Raw genomic sequence first — 22,737 nt, 5'->3', positions numbered from 1 at the left:
GGTGCCCCCCCCCCCCCCCCTCTCGTTTGCGGCTATAACATCCTCCACTTCTCTTCTGGGAAGGCTTTCCACAAGATTTTGGAGGGCGCCTGTGGAATTTGTGCCCATTTCTGCGGTCAGATGCTGATTTTGGATGAGAAGACCTGGCTCGAAATCAATGTTCTGATTCAACCCAAACGTGTTCAGTGAGGTTGAGGTCAGGGATCACTCTAGTTCCTCCACACCAACCTGGTCAACCAATATCATTATGGAGCTGGCTATGTGGACAGGGGCAATTATACACACACACACACACACACACACACACACAGGTTCAACCTGGTGGACCTTTGTCTTTATTTAACCTTACCAACTATGTAACTATGTAATGCTGGAGCAGAAAAGGGTCTTCATCAAACTGTTATCACAAGGTTGGCAGTGCCCAATTGTCTAAAATGCATTTGTACGCTGTAGAATTAACACTACCCTTCACTGGAAACACCTGGACATAATAATTTAGAGTGGAGTCCTTATACATTTCTCCATAGAGTGTTGGCGTGATGGTTAGAATTCCACAAACATTTGGCCATACAGTATAAGAAAGAGTCATAGCCACAAATCACAATTAGCAATGTCATAAAATATTGCCTTATGCCCACTTCTCTTTTGCATTACCCCACTCACGTGTTTTGAATGCTAAGGCCATTTATACATTGAAGGACACGTATAAACTTGATTACATCTTCTGTGTAGAGAAGGGTGGCTGAAATTTCAAGAAAGCAGACTGACGATGTATGAAAAAATTATCGGCGACACTTAAATGGTCATTTACACAGTCAGAGGCCACTTATTTAGGAATATGTATCTAGTACCAGGCAGGAAGCCCTTTGGGAATTTGGAACAGTCCAAAGTGACATGGATTTAACACATTAAATGTTGACTGAAGTGACACACAGTTCCTGTAGAGTTGGTAGCCATACATTCATACTGTGAAGGTCCCGTTACTCCTCATTCTAAAAGACTTATGCTACATGGGATATCCTAACCCTACCATCTGCATGTGACAGCAGAATTTGAGCAGTCCCCGTTACTATTCTAATTTAGTAGCACAAACACAATGTGGTCTCCTGTTGATGCAGGTTGTCCTCCTAAAGATTAAACAGGTTGTGCCTTCAGAGATGATCTTCTACACAACATTGCTCTAAGCAGTTGTTACTGGAGCACTAGTGGACTTCCGATAAGCTTGAACATGCCTGGCCATTTTCTCACAAGGTGTTTTTACCCGCATCTGACACTTACCGGATGTACCTAGCAATAAGGAGTCACATTTACCTGGACTTGTTCTGTAATGTCGAAGACGTCTGGCTACTCATCCAAGTAGGTGATAATTAGAGCGAAGGAAGCTAACTGGATGAGTGGTGAAACATCTTCAACATTACAGAACAAGTCCAGCTGAATGTGACTAACTTCTACTTGCTATACCATTATCTGGATAAAATAGAACTTTCACAGACACTGGGTGTTTTTTTTTTATTTTTGGCACCATTTCATGTTAACTTTAGAGACTGTAAAGTGTAGAAAACCCAAAGGTCCCACCTTTTCTGAGCTGCTGCAATCACCAACCAACCAGGACCTCCTAGATCTTCCACCTTCACCAAAGTCATGTTGGGTTGAGGTATATATCTGAACCTCTTGACCATTCTGCACATTTTAAGTATTGAGTATTGAGTTGCAGCAACTTGATTTGCCGTTTGGTTATTTGAATTAACAAGCTACCTAATGAGCCTTCGACTTGGTCAGACGAGCTGAAATTTGCTCTGACCACCTCTGGCCAAGAACATCAATCTTCGGTCAACACAGATGTACGCATAAAAAGAAGGTGTACAATGCTGCTAAACAAAATGAAATTCATTCATCAAATGTCGATCTCTGTTCCCTGCTCGGCGGCACCGGCAAATGGCAGGTCAGCGAATTAGCCTCTACTAGAACCCTATTTGTTAAGTCAAGTAGGGTCATCCCACATGCTAATTGTCAGAAAGAAACAAATGAGATGGATTTGCACTGTGTCGTATTTTTTTTTTTCTGTAATTACAGACAGAGATCACATACTGAAGCAGTTACAGAGTATAATGTTATGTGTACAGTCATCAGCCTCCATACAGTCATCTGTGCGCCTGCGGTGGAAGCCGGTTTCATGTGTCCTACGCCCCCCTCCTCCCCCCTATACCTCCTGCCTACATATAAACTATTTTAAACAATAAATCATCACTCTCTCATTAAATGCTTTCTCTGAGATGACGCATTACAGACGTTAATAAGGAGAAAGAAAGTTTTCATTGCAAGAGATACTTCGCTCGAAGAGAACCCGTATGAACCCATCAACTTTTTATTTGGTGTTCAACCCTTTATTTTAGTGTTCTGGAATGTCAGACTATTCCTCTTTGTAAACAGGAAAGTGTGATATTGCTGTCAGCAGCGGTATGTCACCCAGTGTTCATTTTGTGGTTGAAAATTGGAACCCCATCCTGTTAAAAGTCTATGTAAACCCGAACAGTGATCTTCTCTTATCTGCTCCCTTTTGGACTGTTGAACCCTTTTTGCTGTCTGTATATGTATGGGCTTGTATGTGGGTGCATGGGGCTAAAAACAAAAACAAAAAAACTTGGGGAAGTTTGCAATTTATTTTATTAAAAACTTTAAATGTTTGGCAGCTCCAGGACAAGAAGTGAAGGGAATGCTTCTCAAAGGAAATAAAAAAAAAGTAGGGCTGCTACTGATTAAAATTTTCGTGTTCGGTTTATTGCCTCACGATTTTGTACCTCGCTCCCCGGCTGGCTCTGATCCTCGGCTATCCTTAACTCCGTTCCTGAATTGGCTGATCCGCTCCTGGACTTTCCTGCACCTGTGCCTGATCACTCGTGCGCCTTGCTGTCCTTTCATACCCTGTTATCACCTCCAGGGGGTGTAGGACGCGGGAAGTAAGAGAAGCCTCCTCAACTATCGGTCTCTCACCAGGTACGTGATGGTTATTTGGTCACATGACCCCTTACGGTGAAGAAAACTGTTTTCATCTTTAAAGGAGAACTATGAGGTGAGTGATTTTCACTCAGCCTCATAATCTGAGCCGACCTGTGACAATGAAACGGTCACAGGTCGGCTCAGTAGATCGGGAAGTGAGCGAACACATACCGTCGCTCGCTCACTTCTCGATCTATCCCTGCAGAGAGCAGTGACTGTCACTCACGGCTCTCTGCAGGGATCCCCTCCCCTGTCCGATCCTCCAGCGCTGACTGGTGGAACAATCGGGGAAGGGGGCGGGATAGGCAGAGCCAGCTGTCAATCACGCAGCTGGGTGGATCTCGACAGCAATGTCGGGATCTGTTCCGGCTGCGGCATCTCAGTATACCGCGAGCTGTAGCTCTTTATATGTTGAGCTCAGGGTGACGGGAGGACGCTAGTTTGTGTTCTCCCGTGACCCTTAGGAGAACTATGGGGAAAAGCACTGACCCCATAGTTCTCCTTTAAGGGTGCATTCACACAAAAATCGGAAGGAAATCACAAGTCGATGATCTTGCTATTGTACCTTCCAATTTCCTTTCGATCTGTTGCGTTGCAATGCATTTTCCAACGGATACTAGCGAAAAGTGCCGAAAAATGAATGGGTGTGAATGGGGCTAGGTCACACCGGATCTGTTGCGTTACGTTGCACTGAAAAATAGTAGTGCAAGTTCTACTTTTTTTTTTTTTCAGCACAACGTAACGTAATGTAACTCAACGGAACAGAGAGGTATGAACTAGCCCCATTAACGCCCATTCATCTTTCGGTGCCCTTTCTTTAGCATCCGTCCATGCAGGGCTCTAGCTACCATGGGGCGAGTGAGGCATGCGCCTCCGGCACAGCTGAGAGGGGGCGTAGCCAGGGCCAGCCTGGCTGCACCCCTTGCCCCTGTTGCCATGGCGAGCAGAGGACGCCATTGGCAACAGGGGCGCCAGACGTCCAACACAGCTTCTCCTCGCATTCCCCGCTGCATGGGCAGAGGACTCTGTGTCCTCAATCTCTTTTTCTATTTCAAAAGGGAAATGTCAGAGGTCTGTGTCCATGGCCCTTACACTCTTCTTTAGCACACGATCACATGACCTTGGATTGGTTCTGTAAGCAGCACTGGAGGGAGCCTCGAGCATTTTCTACAAGGAACAGTATTTCCTGTGATTTATCTCACTAAGCATTTGAACGCAGGGCTACTTTAAAACAAAGCTGATTCATGTAAGGTAAGATTCCAGTAATGCAACGCAGATGGAGACATGGAAAAAAAATCATTATTGTTAAGAATATGTAAATATTTGAATGTCTATAAGTCCTGCTTTAAAGCTCAACTCCAGGATCCTGGCCACTTTTTACCCTTAGCACCCTCTCCCTCGTCCCATCCGCAATAAAAATGTTTTTAAACCTGGTTAAAAAACGCCTCACTATTTGAGTAGTTGATCGTTTTAATATGGGTGACATCGTCAGCTCCTTCTTTCATGTTTGCTTCACCTGGTGGCCAAGGGAGGCTCTAGGCAGGCAGAGCTCATGACATCTGACATGCACCGCTAGGGGGAAATGAGAACTACATTTCCCATGATACCATTGGAATTAACTTACGTAGAGGGAATGAGGCCAATGCGCATGTGAACTCCTAAACTGTGGGTGGGTCATGACCAGGTGGTTCTGTGGAGATTGCACCCGCCCGAAGACAGAAACACGTCACCGTTCTAGTGTAAAGTACCAGTGGAAACAAATGCCAACCGGAAAACATTTCTCCATTGGAAAAAAACCGCGGCATCTTGCTGCACAAACCAGAAAAACAAAGATCCCTATGAGACCATTTGCCCTATTGCGTTGTGTTAATGTGCACGCTACCACAACACGCAGCAATGCACGTTGCATGCATTGCTGTACCATTCATTTTAAATTGATCTCCAAATGTACAAAGTACTGCAATGCACTATGGGGTGTTACAAAATTTGTGATGCATACAATTTTCAAAATGTTTTGGTGCACTGGTAGCCAGGGCCAGGGGATACTGGAGCACTAGCTCCTAGCTCACCATTGAAAATAGGCCTGGCTGGCCTGGATCGCCTCCGTATGCCCAACGGCAATCCGGGCCGGCCGGGCTGAACACAATCAGGCAGAGGTGTCGACAGCTCTATAAATCAGGCATATTAATGGCCGCCTAATTAGAGAGCCGCCTCTGCTGCTCCTATCCGACTGACCGACAGCACCAGACCCATGATACTCTTAATCCGGCCCTGCTGGTAGCCCATTCATTTCAATGGACTTCATTAACTCAACTCACATTAAGGCGCAACATAATGCGCTGCAAAAATGTAAATGGGTCCTCAGGGTAGTCATAGGCAAAGTCTACACATCTAGGACAACAAAAATCCATAAAATATAAAATCAATGACATTGTAAATAGAGGTTTTTATTACCAGATAAATCAGTAGTAGATCTTTTAACAGCAGAACTTTTTTTTATTACCACAAAACTTCATAATTTCATCTTTTTCTATAATAAATCTATAAGGTTTATTAGAGATGCACCGATACAAGTTTTTTGTTATCGAGTACCGATATTTTTTTTTCGATACTCGCCGATACCGAGTACCAGTGCCCTTGTACCCCGATTATCAGGCTGGCTTCGTGATTGCCTGTGAAGCCGGTGTTCTTGCGAAAGACCACTGGCTTCAGAGGCTGCCTAGCTTCCTGACCAATCAGGAGGCCGGGAGGCGGGTCATTACATGCCGCCCGGCTTCCTGATTGGTTAGAAAGCAAGGCTGCTTAGCAACACGTGAAGCCGGCTCCCTAGCCAATCAGGAAGACTGGAGGCGAGTCATAACCCACCGCCCTGCTTCCTGAGTGGAAAGGAAGCCAGCTGAATGCTCCCTCGGCACTGCCGGTCAGAGGGACATCACCCTCGGACCGGAAGTTCCGTTATCGGAGGTAAGTATCGGAGCATTTGGACGAGTACAAGTACTCGCCCAAATACTCAGTATCGCCACCAATACCGATACTAGTATCCGTGCATCCCTAATGTTTATCCATCAGTGCGTATTGCTTTATCGCGTGTATATGTTATGTCATGATTGGAATTTTTCTTTGACTCATGTGCAATAAAAATGTGAACCTGAACTCCAGGCAAAAGGCTAAACACGCCAAGAGGGTTTTGATTGTTAAATTTTGCTAAAACTTGTAAAGCGAGTGCTACTGCCGAGTCACTGACCTCACTCTTCTTAACTGCAATTAAGCAACAATGCCTGGTCACCAACCCACCATCAACCTGCTAACTGGAAAACGGAGCAACAGCAGCACAATGCTGTCATCTCATAGTTGCATAGTTAGGTTGAAAAAAAGACACATGTCCATCGAGTTCAACCTATAGAGATGCTCCTGTCTGCAAGCTCCTGGTGTTGGCACTATGCACAGCAGCAGAACCTATCTGACCCTGTTCTCTATACTGAGCCACGGTCCTCCTCAGCACAGGTCTCCTTGAGTTTATTTTCTGTTTTTTTTTGCCTAGAATTCGACTTTTAGCAGCAAAAAGATTTTAAAAAAGACACTTGTACATCACTTACCAGTCTCCACCGCTATCTGGTATCCGGCCTCTAGCCTCCGCGACGACCTCTCCAACATCTCTGTGTTATCCAGAAGATGAGCCCTCTGCAAAAAAAAGATGGGAAATAAAACCTTGTTACGGGGATCAGAAGAGATGTCAGAAGCTGCTCGGCAGAAAAAAAAGCAACTTTCCTAATTAATCAATTTGAACATAATCATGTAAAGCTACAGAAGAGGGGGACGGCTTTGAAAGTGCCGAGCAGCAGCAAGTCCCCCCGCCGCCGAAGGTGAGAGAGCACGCGATGAATGAGGAAGGTGGTCGGAGGCCTCGGCTTCACAGGTGTTACATCCTCTGGCTTTCCCTTCAGATGAAAAAAGCCTTTAAAAGGAGAAATCAGGTCCAGCCGAAAAGCAGGAAATGGTTGTACAGAGAATCCGTCAGCAGAGAAATACAAGTACCGCCCTCGCTGTTTTGTTTATGAAGGTGCAAGTCCAGCCCTGGGACTTTATTAGCTGCATGCTGCAAGGGACTTTATAAGCTGCATGCTGCAAAGGACTTTATAAGCTGCATGCTGCATGGGACTTTATTAGCTGCATGCTGCATGGGACTTTATAAGCTGCATGCTGCATGGGACTTTATAAGCTGCATGCTGCATGGGACTTTATTAGCTGCATGCTGCAAGGGACTTTATAAGCTGCATGCTGCATGGGACTTTATTAGCTGCATGCATGTTACAGCTCAATGATTCTCCTTCTAGTGAAAGAAGGATAAGGGATTGTGGTGATGGACTTTGGGGTTGTATCAATGGCATCAGTCGGACATGCTTCTGAGATCATTGAAGGGTGCATTGGGCCTGCCGTTGACTTCCTTCTAACCTGCATTTGACCTCCTTTTGACCTGCAGATAAGGTTCAGTAGACCTCCTTCTGCAATGCATTTAACCTGCAGTTGGCCTTCTTCTGACCTGCAGTTGACCGCCCTTTGGCCTGCAGTTGACCGCCCTTTGGCCTGCAGTTGACCGCCCTTTGGCCTGCAGTTGACTGTCTTCTGACCTACACTGTACCTTCTTCTGACCTGCATTTGACCTTTTTCAGGTGGGTTTTGCATTCCTACAGACTTATATGGGAATGAAAAAACAGTTTGAAATTAATTAAAGCCCCTCGATCACAGCAATACCCAGCGGCTGACAGGACAGGAGAGATTCAAACCTTCCCACCGCCTGTTACAATTCTAACTTTCCTTTGCACTGCTGCAGGATTCGCACTCCAGAAGTGAAGGTAGAAGGAGGAAAGAAAACGTGCCTCCTCTCCAACCCATGCCCCTCCAGATATGATGACAGGTCCCCACACACTTATTGATTAATCAGTGCTGACCGCCCTGGGCAGGCCATTCTTTTATTATCAGTGTCCGCATTACCATCACACAATGTTTTAGCCTCTCTGTAATACTCACACACACTTTACCTCTGCACTCCTTTTCTACACATAATGTGCACTCTCATGCACCCTTTGCTCCAGCTTGGCACGCACTGCCCGCCGTCATACCCTCCGCACTCCTCTCCTGCATGTACTGACCTCTGCCATACACTCTGCCCTCCTCTCCTGCATGTACTGACCACTGCCATACCCTCTGCACTCCTCTCCTGCATGTACTGACCTCTGCCATACCCTCTGCACTCCTCTCCTGCATGTACTGACCTCTGCAATACCCTCCGCACTCCTCTCCTGCATGTACTGACCGCTGCCATACCCTCTGCACTCCTCTCCTGCATGGACTGACCGCTGCCATACCCTCAGCACTCCTCTCCTGCATGCACTGACCGCTGCCATACCCTCAGCACTCCTCTCCTGCATGTACTGACCTCTGCAATACCCTCTGCACTCCTCTCCTGCATGTACTGACCTCTGCCATACCCTCTGCACTCCTCTCCTGCATGTACTGCCCTCTGTCATACCCTCCGCACTCCTCTCCTGCATGTACTCACCTCTGTCATACCCTCTGCACTCCTCTCCTGCATGTACTGACCGCTGCCATACCCTCCGCACTCCTCTCCTGCATGTACTGACCTCTGCCATACCCTCTGCACTCCTCTCCTACATGTACTGACCTCTGCCATACCCTCTGCACTCCTCTCCTGCATGTACTGACCGCTGCCATACCCTCTGCACTCCTCTGCCACTTGCAATGCCCACTGTCATACTCCCCTCCTGAACAAACTATCTGCTGTCATACCCTGGACACTTCTCTCCTTCACATAATGGCCAGTGTCATACCCTCTGATCCTCTTCTCCTGCACATAGTACCCAACGTCGTACTTTTTGCCTTTCCCCTCTGGCACATACTGACCAGCATTATACCTTTTTGTAGTTTACTACTGCACACACCTTCTACCATAACACCCTCCACGGTACTATCCTGCACATACTGCCACCTCACCGTCATACTGTTGTGCCACCGTCATAACCTCCTACAGTTCTCTCGTGTACACAGAAATCATTACAGTTCGCTGTCATTACATATATATATAACATTGTTTCTACATCTCACTGACACATCTGCATATTAAAAGTATTTAACTCAAACTTTTTTTTTTTATAATGAATCCAGATAGAAGAAATATTCATCGCCTAGCAAAGTATTTCTTTACATTTTTGCCCAAGCATTTACAGTCGTCATCGTTCCGAACAGCTCCAACTCTCTCTACTCTGCTTCCCTTAACCTTCTGTCCAGTACAAGATCACAAGGAACAGCATAGTCTCCAGCAGTTGTCCCTCTACTGGTAGAAGGAAGTAAGCAGGAAGGGGTACTGACACTTGTACATGTGCATGAGCCCAGCTATATTTGCAATATATATATAGTGGTACTTCCTTCTTAGTAGTGCTGCACAGTGATTGGTTATGCTTTTCCACAATCCCTGCACTTCCTGGCTATGAAAGGGTTCCCACCAGCTCTGCTCTGTTCCCAGTTTTGCACACCTTTCGTGCTCCCATCATCCCTGTGCTGAGTTCCTAAGTCTGTACACTTGTGGTGTCCATTATGAGGGGTTCCCACCATCCCTGTGCTGAGTTCCCGGGTCTCTACACCCGCTGTGCCCATTATGAGGGGCTCCAACCATCCCAGTGCTGAGTTCCCGGGTCTGTACACCCGCTGTGCCCATTATGAGGGGTCCCCACCACTCCTGTGCTGAGTTCCCGGGTCCAGTCAAGTTCCTCCCCCACAAACTCCCCCATCCATGTCTTTATGGACCGTGCTTTATGCACTGGTGCACAGTCATGTTGCAACAGAAAGGGGCCGTCCCCAAACTCCTCCCACAGAGTTGGGAGCATGAAATTGTCCAAAATGTCTTGGTGTGCTGATGCCTTAAGAGTTCCCTTCACTGGAACTAAGGGGCCAAGCCCAACCCCTGAAAAACAACCCCACACCATAATCCCCCCTCCACCAAACTTTACACTTGGCACAATGCAGTCAGGCAAGTACCGTTCCCCTGGCAACCGCCAAACCCAGACACGTCCATCGGATTGCCAGACAGAGAAGCGTGATTGGTCACTCCAGAGAACACGTCTCCACTTCTCTAGAGTCCAGTGGCGGCGCGCTTTACACCACGGCATTCCACGCTTTGCATTGCACTTGGTGATGTGCGGCTTGGATGCAGCTGCTCGGCCATGGAAACCCATTCCATGAAGCTCTCTACGCACTGTTGTTGTGCCAATCTGAAGGCCGCATGGAGTTTGGAGGTCTGTAGCTATTGACTCTGCAGACAGTTGGCAACTTCTGCGCGCTGCGTGCTTCAGCATGCGCTGACCCCGCTCTGTCATGTTACGTGGCCTACCGCTTCCTGGCTGAGTTGCTGTTGTTCCCGGTTGCTTCCACTTTGTTATAATACCAGTAACAGGCGACCGCGGAATATTTAGTAGCAAGGAAAACTCACGGAACACCTGAATCCAATGATTTGAGAGGCGTCCCAATACTTTTGGCAATATAGTGTAGCTTAGTCCACCATACCTACAGTATAGCTATAGCTACATTTCTATAGCTTCACTTTTAATAAGCTCATAAAACTTTTTCATATATCTTCATCAATGTTACTCGAAGCTTCCTGATATAATCCATTGTGTAATTGTAAGATTTTTCTAAAATAAATATTCACATGTAGCAATGAAGCGGATTTTCATCGCTGGCGTTACTCCTACACGGAGAACTGAAAACAGATTCATTGTCTCGAGCCACGCTCATTGTCTCGTGTATCCTGGCAGCCTAATTATCCGCCGTCCTGATTGTAAGCGCTACGTCAAAGCCTTCCCGGGCTCGCCGAATTTCCCTCTCGTTAATAAATCTGGCATATTATATCTACGACGCGGTACGTTTTAATGACAGAACCTCATCTAATAGCCCCTTTTCGCTTCCCTCCGCCCCCAACTCGGGTTTACAAAATAAAAACCGCACAGCATGACAGATGCTATTTCAATGCAAACGTGGAGGTAAGCGCGCGAGAGACAGGGACAGGGAGAAAAAGAAAAGGAACGAGCAACTGCTTTCCAATAAATAATAACAATATTCCTAATGATGATGATGAAAAAGGAGGTGGCGCGTATTTAATGTGAGTGGATGTCTCGCGAAGCGGGAGCCCGCGGCTTTAATGAGCCCCTGCGGATGGCAGGCATGCGAGCTATATTGACATGCAACACTTAAGTTAATACACCTCGAGCAGAGCCTGGGAGCAGCTGGGGATGCTGGGGATGCTGACAGGATCTCTCGCTTCCATCTTCAAAGCGACGAAGTGATTAGTATGTTATCATTACCATTCAAACCGTGATTTCTCCTATTCCCTCTTGGCATAGGTGACACATCTCTGAGATGGAGGCCAGACCAGGGAGGCAGCTAAAGCAACATCAAAAGCTCGCCTTGATATTTTCTCTCTCTGTGTGTATGTGTGTGCGTGTGCGCCGGGGAGTGGGTGACTGAAAAGGAACCATTAAAACAATGCATTTAGATCAGCGCGGATAAGACCAGCCGTTAAGGTCAGGGAATAGGCAACAGCGGGCCCGCGGTAATTGCCTTACTCGCCAAATGCATGCAGGATACAGAGCCAGCAAAGCGCACGTGTAAAAGGTAGGGGGGGACAGGATCCGCAAAACAGAACGCAGCGTCTTTTATTAGCTTTCTTGGAAACGGTGGCCCCGCGCTGCAATTAGAGCAATCAGGACGGGACACCGGTGTCACCTCCATTAGCAGCCGGCGAATGGCGGCCATGTTGACGCCGCAGGTTTGTAACAGGTTTTCACTTTTTGTTTTCACTAAGTGTGAAATGGCCAACCCGGGGAAACGTAAAATGGTGTGAAAGAAAACTGTGACAAGATCGCCGAGCCGGTCACAGCCCATTGAGCAATGTTTTCTGCCTCGCCTTCCCTCTGCTGAAAATAACGGATTATGTGCGGCCGGGAGCAGCAGAGGGGAGAAAAAAAAAAAGTGTGAGGCAAAATAAAAATTGTGTCTGTTTCCAACTGGAGGAATCCAATTACAAGATTCCTCCGCAGCAACCAGGAAACAGAATGTAGAGGTAAACCTTAACAGGGTGACGTTGATTCGCTAAAACATTGCATATAAAGAATTGGGCTGGAGGGGGTGTGTCCATGACAGCCTGGGCTCAGAGGAAGTGAGCTGAATGACACAGGCGAAGAGGACATTCCATAGATGACAGCGCTGGATTGAAGGTGAATATTGCCATTTAATTGTAATAAATGCCAGCATATTTTCATTTATTATTATTTTTTATTAATTCATTAGAGAGATAGAGAAAAAGAGAGAGAGAGAGGAGAGGGAGGAGAGAGGGAGGGAGAGGAGAGAGGGAGGGGGAGGAGATAGAGAGAGAGAGAGAGAGAGAGAGAGAGAGAGAGGAGGAGAGAGAAGAGAGAGAGGGGGAGGAGAGAGGAGAGAGAGAGGGGGAGGAGAGAGAGAGGGAAGAGAAGGAGAGAGGAGAGCGAGAAGCCTGTGCATCTGTCTGATGGGACATAAAAGAATGATTCGCATGGCTCCACCCACTGTAATAAAATGAGGAATAATCCTCTTATTATATGGGATGTGTGATGGAATGAGACATGGTAATACCTTTTGTTCTAAGAAGGTTTTACTGTGCTACATGTTGATTGAGTTGGAGAGATCTTGATTCCTTTAGACCTAACTCAGCATTTCTAAACTTTTTTTAGTCATGCACACTTTAAAAGTTTGAAAAATTTCACGGCACCTCAATCTAAAATGAAAAGGATTTTTAAGAAGTAACCCTACGCAAAAACATAAAAAATGGGGTTCCTCCTTCATATCAGAGTCCTCAGTCCCCTCTTGACATCAGAGTCCTCAGTCGCCTCTTCTCATCAGAGGCTCAGAAGCCTCTTCTCATCAGAGTCCTCAGAAGCCTCTTCTCATCAGAGTCCTCAGTCCCCTCTTGACATCAGAGTCCTCAGTCGCCTCTTCTCATCAGAGGCTCAGAAGCCTCTTCTCATCAGAGGCCTCAGTCGCCTCTTCTCATCAGAGTCCTCAGTCGCCTCTTCTCATCAGAGTCCTCAGTCGCCTCTTCTCATCAGAGTCCGCAGTCGCCTCTTCTCATCAGAGTCCTAAGTAGCCTCTTCTCATCAGAGTCCTAAGTAGCCTCTTCTCATCAGAGTCCTACCATCAAAAGATTTCGAGACACCCCCAAGAAAGTCAGAAGGCAGCCCAGGGTGCCATGGCAAACTGGCTGAGAAAGGCTGCCTAAACATATTAATGTGAGCAGGCCCCAACAGTCGGGCCACTAGCAGTTTCAGAAGGAGTCCAGTAATGTCTGCTTTACCCGAATACCTTTACTCAAGTTACAGGTTTGTTCGTTCTGGAATATGCACAACTTTCAGTCAGCTACTGACAGAATTCAGTTCTCCTGCAGGAACTGCATGAAGAGATGCAAGAGAAAATATCACAGCAAAGACTCTGTGAGTAAGTTTGAAGGAATCTGGACCTCGTGGGTTGAACATTATCTTACTAGAGATCTCACTTCGACTTTGTGGGCCCTTTAATATGCAAGACTACTCCAATAGCCAAGCTACATGGGGCCATGTGTTGGCATGGATCCACTCCTCAGCTCCCCACCCACGCTACCCATCTTTGACTTGCAGTCCTGTTTCTACCCTACTGTTGATAGGCGAGGAGGAACCTGCAGGCCTGGGCCCCATCAGGTCAGAAGGGGGCTCAAATTCGGCTTGGAAGCAGAATGAGTCCCCATATACAGTCGATAAGGTCTTGGAGTAGCAGTCCTGTTTGCACCCTACTGATGACAGCTGAGGAGGAGATTACGGGCCCAGACCTCATCAGTTCTTAGCGGGAGGGGTCAGGTTCGGCTTGGAAGCAGGATGAATTGCCATGAGATGAAGTCTGGTAGAGGCAGTCCTCTTTACACCCTACTGATGACATCTGAGGAGGAGCTTACGGCCCCAGGTCTCATCGGTCGCAGCAAGGGGGCCCAGGTTTGGCTTTGAATCAGGGTGAGTCCCCATGTACATGAAGTCTGGGAGTGGCAGTCCTGTTTGCACCCTACTGATGACAGCTGAAGAGGAACTTATGGGCCCAGGTCTCATCGGTCGCAGCAGGGGGCACATGTTTGGCTTGAAAGCAGGAAGAGTCCACATGTAGATGAGGTCTGGGTCTGGGAGTGGCATTCTTGTTTACACCCTACTGATGACAGGTAAGAAGGCGCTTACAGGTCCAGGCCCTATCAGGGCGGCAAGGAGGCCTGTCTACTCAAGCTATCCACCTGTTTCTCTCTCTTTTTTCTTTCACGTCTTCCCAAGTGGACATCACAATATAAGACTTTCTTGCCCATGGACCCTTGCCCATCTTCACCTAATTGATCCATCGGTGTGGTCAACTGACCTGAAAGCTATAGCCTAACCTTATAATGCGGGTTATACTCATTCTCATCTGACTACTACACCTTAGTGCCAGCAGCCCACCTCCACTACCCATGCTAAGTTTAAACTGATACTAAGTAATCTAGGAGGTGGTAACCCCTTTCTCATACTCGATGGCATGTGGAGGGGGTCCGAGGTTACAGGTTCCTCTTTGATGTGATGTACTCTTCAAATTCACATAATAACTTGTTTTTACTGTTTTGTAGTTCTAAAAACCTTATCTATTGGAAAAGGAAAAAATGGCGGCAGTCGCCCCAACTTCCAAACATCTTTTTTTCATCAGAGGAGAATACGAACACAAAAACACACCCTGAGTAACATGCCAACAAAGAGCAAAAGTCTCGCCAATAACATATTTCTCTAAGTGCCTAAAAACGGGATTTGCGGCTCGTCAAATTATCCTTTAATTCTCCGATGTCATTTTCTGAGCCGGGTTTGAATCTGATTTATAGTCAAATACAAAAAGCAGGATATTGTTGTGAAATGAGTGCTGACACTACTAAATATAACCAGTCAGCTATTTCCTTTCCGCACAATGATGGAGCAGCTAGTATAATTAGAGCAGCGTCTGCCAGCCAGAAAATCTTTTGTTTTGTCCAGGTTTGGAGTGGTTACACGCAGCTTCCAATGTTACAAATTCTTCCTCATTTGCCTGGCCTGTTAAGGGCACAAGATTCCCACATTCCGGGGACTAAACTTGGGGGGCGTTTAAGCGGCAGAGACAATCCAACCCGTTCCTCTCTTTTCCGATGGGTTTCGCAACCGGCTGTTTCTAATCCCCAGCAGAGGGTGAAACGCGTCATGATGTACAGCTTCCCTGTTTGAAGAGTTGGAAAATGAAAACTGATTGGTTAGCGCACTCCGGGGGGGGGGGTGTTTGTGGTGTGTTGTGGCCGTTGTGCAGCTCCTTGCGTTGTTAGACCGGGGGGTCTAACTGTGTTCCACAAAGTCTGTGCCAGTCAGTTGCGCTCCTTATCCTTTCTTCCCGTTCATTAGCTTCCATGTTTGCAACTGGGAGGATGAATTGTTTAATTCAAAACTAAACTGTGTGATGGAATGAGACATGGTAATACCTTTTGTTCTAAGAAGGTTTTTTTTTTACCCAAACCCGTATTTAACCGTGCTAAGTGCTCGTCATTGGCCAACGCGGTCAGGTCATTTAAATGACAGTTCTATAGTTGTGTTATGTTAGATCGGCTTGTTACAATTAATGCTTTCTCTGACCTTAGGCCCCATTCACACTGAGCGGATTTCCGCTCGAAAAGTGCGCATATTGCGGCGCAATATCTCGAGAACTCACTCGTCCAATGATTTTCAATGGAGCTGTTCTATTCTACATGCTCAATGTCGCCTGTGGCTCGTCGCTGGCGCTTGTGCAGGACCCTTTTTTGCCGTGGCTGTCGTGCGATTTTGCTCCATTTGCATGCAGCCCAATAGTGCAGGTCGTGCGATCGTCGCCCGAAAAGTGGCGCTATATCGATCGCGCGGAAATCCGCTCCAGGTACATGTCGCTCAGTGTGAATGGGGCCTTATATTAGCAGAAACGAGTGAGTGTGTATATACAAGGATTTCCCTCTCCTCGCACAATAACACACACATGTACAGTATGTGACTATGGGAAAGTAGAAGGCCTATAAAAAGGAATGCAGTCACTGAGCCAGGAACGACTGATACTGTTCATCAGATAGATGTGTGTGTGTCTATATCAAAACCCCTTTACTGATCACTCTCGTGTCTGATACATTGGAAACTAGAGCAGAAGTGGAGCCACTGCAACCAATTTGTTTCCATTTTCCCAAGAATGAATGATGCAACCTGATTGGTTGCTCGCAGCAACGGATCCTGTGCACCTTTTTCTTTGCTCCAAGTAAATGCAGCAGCTGGTCTTCCTCGGGTAACAGCTGAGGAGTCATACACACCTCCAGATAGAGAGATCATCACATAACAACAGGACAGACATGGGCACTAGGGATGCACAGATACTTTTCGAGCACCAGTGCAGATACTTGGCATTTCCATGAGAACTATCAGGGTTGCAGCGGTTGCAGCTGGGACTGGGCTCTGGCGCTCCACCGCTGTCCTGAAATCATTAGTCTGTATTGTTTTAGAAAAACTGTCGCATGACAATAAACAAAAATGTATCAGTACTCGTACTTGTAAGTACTCGGCAAGTATCAGTACTTGTACTCGCAACACTGGTATCTGTGCATCCCTTTATTTATATTTATAAAAACAAAATCGTACATTAAAGCAGAGATGTACAAATCCCAGGAGTTCCGTGTGCTCCTTACACATGACAGCCGCCTCCTAATTTTTAAATTTTTCTCTAGTGTAGTCTTGGAGCTCAAAAGTATCGGTACATGTACTCGTAATTGTACCGAGTACTGTACTTGGTATCTGTGCAACCCTAATAGACACATATATACACACACACACACACACACACACACACACACACACAGTGATCCTTTCTGGGATGAAACACATAGCTCCTGGGGTCTCTGGGATAACTGCATCCTTGCAGCCAGCAAGGCACTGCCAGCCCTGGCATTCTGGGTGTTGTAGTGCTCCAGCAGTTCAGATACACATAAGATGGTCATGTGGAAGATGTGGATGCAGGACAGACTGATCCCAGAGAATGCCCTGCACCCTAGTGAAAGCAGGGAGGGCAGCTGCACTCATACACAACAGTCAGTGTATACAGCTCAGAAGCCATCCTATGGAATACCCCTGGGCCCTGGAGAGAAGGGGGTCTCCCCCTTCCTTGTGAAGGGAGAGCTTCAGGCCCGATGGGGGCAGCGAGATGAGGAGGGGGTCTGTACTGCCCGCGGTTCCTCTGCTCTACATTCAGCCCTGTGTGCCCGAACTGTACAAAAAAAACACCTGCCCGGCACCCGGAACTGCGTGTCCCAGGCGTCGGCAGATAGGAATTCCACACCCCTGCACCCTGTGGACAGGGTAGTCATAAATGGGACATGTAGTTTAAAATGGCGTTTAAGAAAGCAACAAAAACCTCTAAAAGCAGTTACAGCAACCTTTTTTTTTTGTATTTCTTGGGGGGGAAAAAAAAGATGTAAGTTATATAAACAAAAAGCTGACCATTATACACATATACAATATATACACTGAGTGGGCAGATTATTATGACCACCCCATCAGTACTTGGTTGGGCCGCCTGGTGACTCCACGAGATGGTGAAAGGTGATGCGAGGAATCTGGCACGTATAAAAAATAAAAGAAATTGATATACTGAATACCATCTTTACAGGTATTAATCCCATACAGTTACCAGAATACAATGTTTTTTTGCTGTAGCGGGCCTTCAAGCTGTTTTGCTGGCTTTAAAACAACGGTCAGTACTTCGTCAAGGCTGACGGCATTCGGATTTAAGTGAATCATCGGCCGCCCCGACAGGAGGGAGCGAATCCCTTTCCCAGCCGCTTTACGCGCAGGCTGATGTGGGTATTAAGAAAAATTTTTAAAAAATCCCTGCGTAGTTTTTCGGAGCTAGAGAGACAGGTCAGTTGCCAAGTACATAAAACATTAAATGAAAAAGGTTTCCAGCCGTATACCAGAGAAGTGGGAACAGTGGGGTACGGGGAACACCATTGGGAAAGATGGCTGTAAAACCGACGGCAAATTTAAGGACGTAAATGAGCGAGCGAGTTTGTCTTGTTTTATCCCCCAGCTCGCGTCTCCGATGCCTTTGTAAGTGCAGACAGGAAAAGGTGATTTACTCTCCTGCTGCAGCTTTACACACAGCTACGGACGGCACTCCTCAGAACAAGTTTTATACAGTAAAGCATTTGAGATTTAACTCCGCCAACAAGCACTTTCCGTGAAGGTCCTCTGTCAGGATTCAACCTAGATCTTAAAATGAAAGGCCAGAGCTTCTCAGCAACTCAACTGGCAAAGCAGTCTTGCGGGAACAAGCTCCGATCCCTAATGACGAGATGCTTCCATGGCACTCAAAAGACATTCTTCCTAGGTGTTGTTAGAGAAAGGCGGGTGTCTGACACCCATAATCCTTTGACATTATTGAAATATTTTGCTTATTACTGGTTCGGAGATGGGGGTGAATCACGGGAAAGTGACTACGGAAAAGTCAGCCGAGATTTTTCACGCAATCTTATTGAGACTGGGCGGGCAAGAAGTGAATGGAAAAAGCGCAGTCATTCCGGCACCCTTACCTGACATGAGAATCCCACGCATGGATCAGGAGGGCCCGTCAAGACGCAGACAATAAGGGAGTCTGCAGGAACATGAGGGGATTGAACATGGGAATGGCCAATTTCCAATCTCACGTACAGGTTAAACTCGAATAATTAGACTATCGTGCAAAGTTCATTTATTTCACTAATGCAACTTAAAAGGTGAAACTAATATATGAGAGAGACTCATTACATGCAAAGCAAGATAGTTCAAGCCGTGATTTGTCATAATTGTGATGATTATGGCGCACAGCTCATGAAAACCCCAAGAACCCCAAATCCACAACCTCAGAAAAGTAGATTATTACATGCAATCAATAAAACAAGGATTGTACATAGAACAATATCGGACCTCTGAGAAGTACAAGCATGCATATGTACTCAGTACTTGGTTTGGGCCCCTTTTGCAGCAATTACTGCAATTACTTTTGCATGATATTCTAATTATTCGAGTTTCACCTGTATGTACCAAATTCTAATGGCAAGAATAAGCACCAGAGCCTATGCATGCTGTGCTAACCCCAGGAGGTAAATGTGTGGACACCTCAAAAGTGCTAAACATGCAGGAGATGTCAAAAAGAGAACATCCAAAATGTTAATTGTGCCCTACGCAGTGCCCTGAAAAATCTTCCTTTTGTCTTTCACGCTTCCTGAAAATAGCAGCGCACTTCCTGTGCCTAGGCACACCTGTTCTGTAGCCTCATAACTGTATATCTGCAGTGTGAGATCTAAGGTCCTGCTGCCTCTGACTGCTGGTCTCGGCAGATTTAGAGTGAGATTTGGTGATGTCGCTATTGTGGAACTACAGTGCAAGGATCTCCATGCTTCTGCTTCATTCATTCTGTGGATCAGTAATCAATGAGGAGGTCACCAGCACACAAAGTAATGTATCAGACATGCAAAGCGTCCATTTATTAGTGAACAATGGCAATCGGACAAGCGCTTTCGGGGCCGCGAAGGGTCCCCTTCCTCAGGCTCAAAGAAGATTCTGTGGATCAGTGCTTCCTCCACCTCTCCTGCTGCTTCTTGAATATTACCCCACTATTCATCAGATCACCACACATTAGGAAGCAAAGCTTCGCTCTTCTACCAAGATGGCTTCCTCCACACACAGAGACAGTGCATATCAACGCACGGTAACTCCCTCATAAACTCCTCCCATGCTCGCCTCCAGGACTTAACTAGAGCCCCCCCATCCTACGGAACTCTCTACCCCAACCTGTCCGTCTATCTCCCACTCTGACTGCCTTTAGGCGATCCCTTAAGGCTCATCTCTTCAAGGAAGCCGATCCCACCTCAACCTAACCGCTCAACCATCACATTCTCAAACAATTCATCCCCACACAGCTACCTCCTCATGTATCACTTCCCCCTCCCTTTAGACTGTAAGCCATCAGGGGCAGGGCCCTCCTTACCATCTTGTCTTGAATTGTATTGTGATTGTAATGTCTTCCTTATATTGTAAAGCGCTGCGCACACTGTTGGCGCCATACAAGTCCTGTATAATAATAATAATGGTAACTTAGTAATGGGGAAAAGATTAGAGGCCAGGGGGTACATAGGCAATAGTGGTGACTAACCCTTTGCTTGCCTTTTTTTTTGGGTGCAGCTTCCACAGTTTAGATTCTCTTTAAAAGCCGGACGCTAGAGGTGCCTTCAAGTGTACTAACAGAGAGCACCCTATCAGCCCATTTGCAGCACTCCATCATGGAAATTCTGACCAAGGCTTGCTATATTCCGTTCCATGATCTGCAACCGGCCATTGTGGCCGTCCATCGCAGTTAAGGGGCAACAGTGGGGTGCAGGAGGAGGCAAGGCCAAGTTCTTAACTACAGTAGCAAGTAGAGATCTATATAACACACCTCCATGGATTTGGGGCTCTTAGTACTGAGGTACTCTAAAGCAGTGGTTCTCAACCTGGGTAACCTCAGGACCCACATTTGTCCTTGGTAATTAAGTCACGACCCAAGTTGCACTGCAATGTTCCATGTTGCGGTACTGCGCTTTCCGGTGCAGGCGATCAAACTGTGGGTGGGAGGTGCGTTTGGGTTGCCATTACGGAAATTGGAGAGGATCCTCAAACTGGGGTCCAGTGTGGTCTGCTGTGCTGTGATGGTGCTCCGTTTACATATGTATTGCTTGTAAAGCTCTCGTGCGCACCCGTAGAGGTTCCGGGAGCCAGAATGTGATGAGCTGTAAGCAATACACTTATGAATGGAGCTCCCTTGCGACCATATCCCCACCTCAAGCTGACACTCGGCACCAGGCAGCATATTTTTGAATGGCTGCTCGGTGCGAGAACTGACAGTGCTTCTCTAGGGGGAGGCTGAGGATCCTCTCACCTAGAAAAGTGGAAGGCATGTGGCGACCCAGTGGACATGGGGTCGCGACCCACTTTTGGGTCACGACCCACCAGTTGAGAACCAAGGCTCTAAAGTAGAGCTGCAGCTAACGATTATTTTCAAAATCGATTAGTTAGCCGATTATTAAGTTCGATTAATCGGTTAATCGGATAAACAATAAAATACATTTAAAAAAATGGCTCCAGCGAAGGGACTACTAGTTTGTATTGAGGTTGTAGTCCATCACAGGAGCAAGCTTGGAGCGGTGGAAGTTTATGACAACATGCATGCAGAAACAAAATCTAGGTGCCTACTTTCAACATCTCCTGTCTGCTTAGAGCTTTGAAAGTTCAGATATCATAAAAACTTGATATTAAAAATCTGATATTTTTAACTGAATAGCCAACTTTCTTAAAAGTCAGAAGCCAAAGTACCTATTTTTTTGGTTTTGATACAGCTTTACAATAAGCACATGGGAAATGATAAGAAGAGATGAACTCTGGACACAGCATAAAGTCTAGACAGATGGAAATGTTTTTAATGTTCACAGTTAATCAATCATCCCTAGATAAGAATATGTCAATGGCATTCTTCCACAAAGCGAGTCAAAACTTCTATCAAAAGCAATTCCATAGACGCACAACATGCGTCTTTCAATCCAAAGCAGCAGATGGCCCAGCACAGAACATATCAAGAGCCACTCAACCTTCCATGAATGACCCTACCAAACCCTCCAAAGTCCCTGAGCATAAGATCACTCTAAGGAACTTTGTATGAAAAATCATCCGCCACCTTAGGAAGTAACATTTAGAAAAGGACCAGAAGAGGAACAAGTAAAGGGTATATGCCCAAAGCTCCTAGGAGCAACAGGCCTGAGATGCTGAAAAAGACTGGTGAGCCACTGAAGACAGAGCGGTTAGTTCTGTGCACAGATGACCCTCCCTCCTTCCCTGACCATGTCTGTCCACATTTCTGGTCCCTAGTAATGAACTCATTATGCTGACTGAACTCCTTTATACATACTTTATGGTAAGATCAATGACACTAGCAAGGTCACAGCAGGAGACCCATCAAAAGTTTGCTACGGGGCCCCATGATCTGTAGTTATGCCGCTGCTGAGCAAGGTTTTATTGCTTCCCTACTCCACTCAGTGTGGCTGAACACACACTTTAAAAGGAGAACCATGGGGTTAAGGCTTTTCCCCATAGTTCTCCTTAGGGTAACGGGAGGACACAAACTTGCGTCCTCCCCTCACCCTAGGCTCAGTATATAGGGAGCTGTAGCTCGCTGTATACTGAGACGCCGCAGCTGAAGCGGATCCCTACAATTGTGCCAGGATCCGCCCAGCTGCATGACTGACAGCTGGCTCTGCCTATCTAGAGGCAGAGCCAGCTGTACCCGCCCCCTCCCCCATCCGTACAGCCAGTTAGCGCTGGCAGATCGGAGCGGGGAGAGTATATTCTTTATAAATGTATACATAGAAGAAACAGGGAGGAAAGAATAGCAGGAAATCCTTTTTGTTCCTTGTAATTCTCATTAGAAATCATAATAGGCGCTTTTGATTACTTGCAAGCCGGCTGCCGTTATTTGTATGAGATGAAAGCTATATCAATGTTACAAAAGACAATGCAGATATTACTTGTGCTTTTAACCACTTTCATCTTGCAAATGACGGAA

General features: G+C 46.5%; 1 protein-coding gene across 2 annotated transcripts in view; it reads right to left on the bottom strand.

The window, feature by feature from the left end:
- Positions 1–22,737, bottom strand: part of VTI1A (vesicle transport through interaction with t-SNAREs 1A) — a 208,223-nt gene that overhangs the window by 112,991 nt on the left and 72,495 nt on the right. For both annotated transcript variants that reach the window (XM_018570109.1, XM_018570111.1), the window contains one exon: positions 6,594–6,678. In XM_018570109.1, the coding sequence (XP_018425611.1) occupies positions 6,594–6,678 (85 nt within the window). The remainder of the gene's footprint in view (positions 1–6,593; positions 6,679–22,737) is intronic.

The sequence above is a fragment of the Nanorana parkeri genome, unplaced genomic scaffold, assembly GCF_000935625.1.
Source record: "Nanorana parkeri isolate BGI_ZX_2015 unplaced genomic scaffold, ASM93562v1 scaffold1455, whole genome shotgun sequence".
Classification (NCBI taxonomy): Eukaryota; Metazoa; Chordata; class Amphibia; order Anura; family Dicroglossidae; genus Nanorana; species Nanorana parkeri.
Note: the sequence above shows the minus strand (reverse complement) of the source record. Positions and strands in the feature narration are given on the sequence as shown.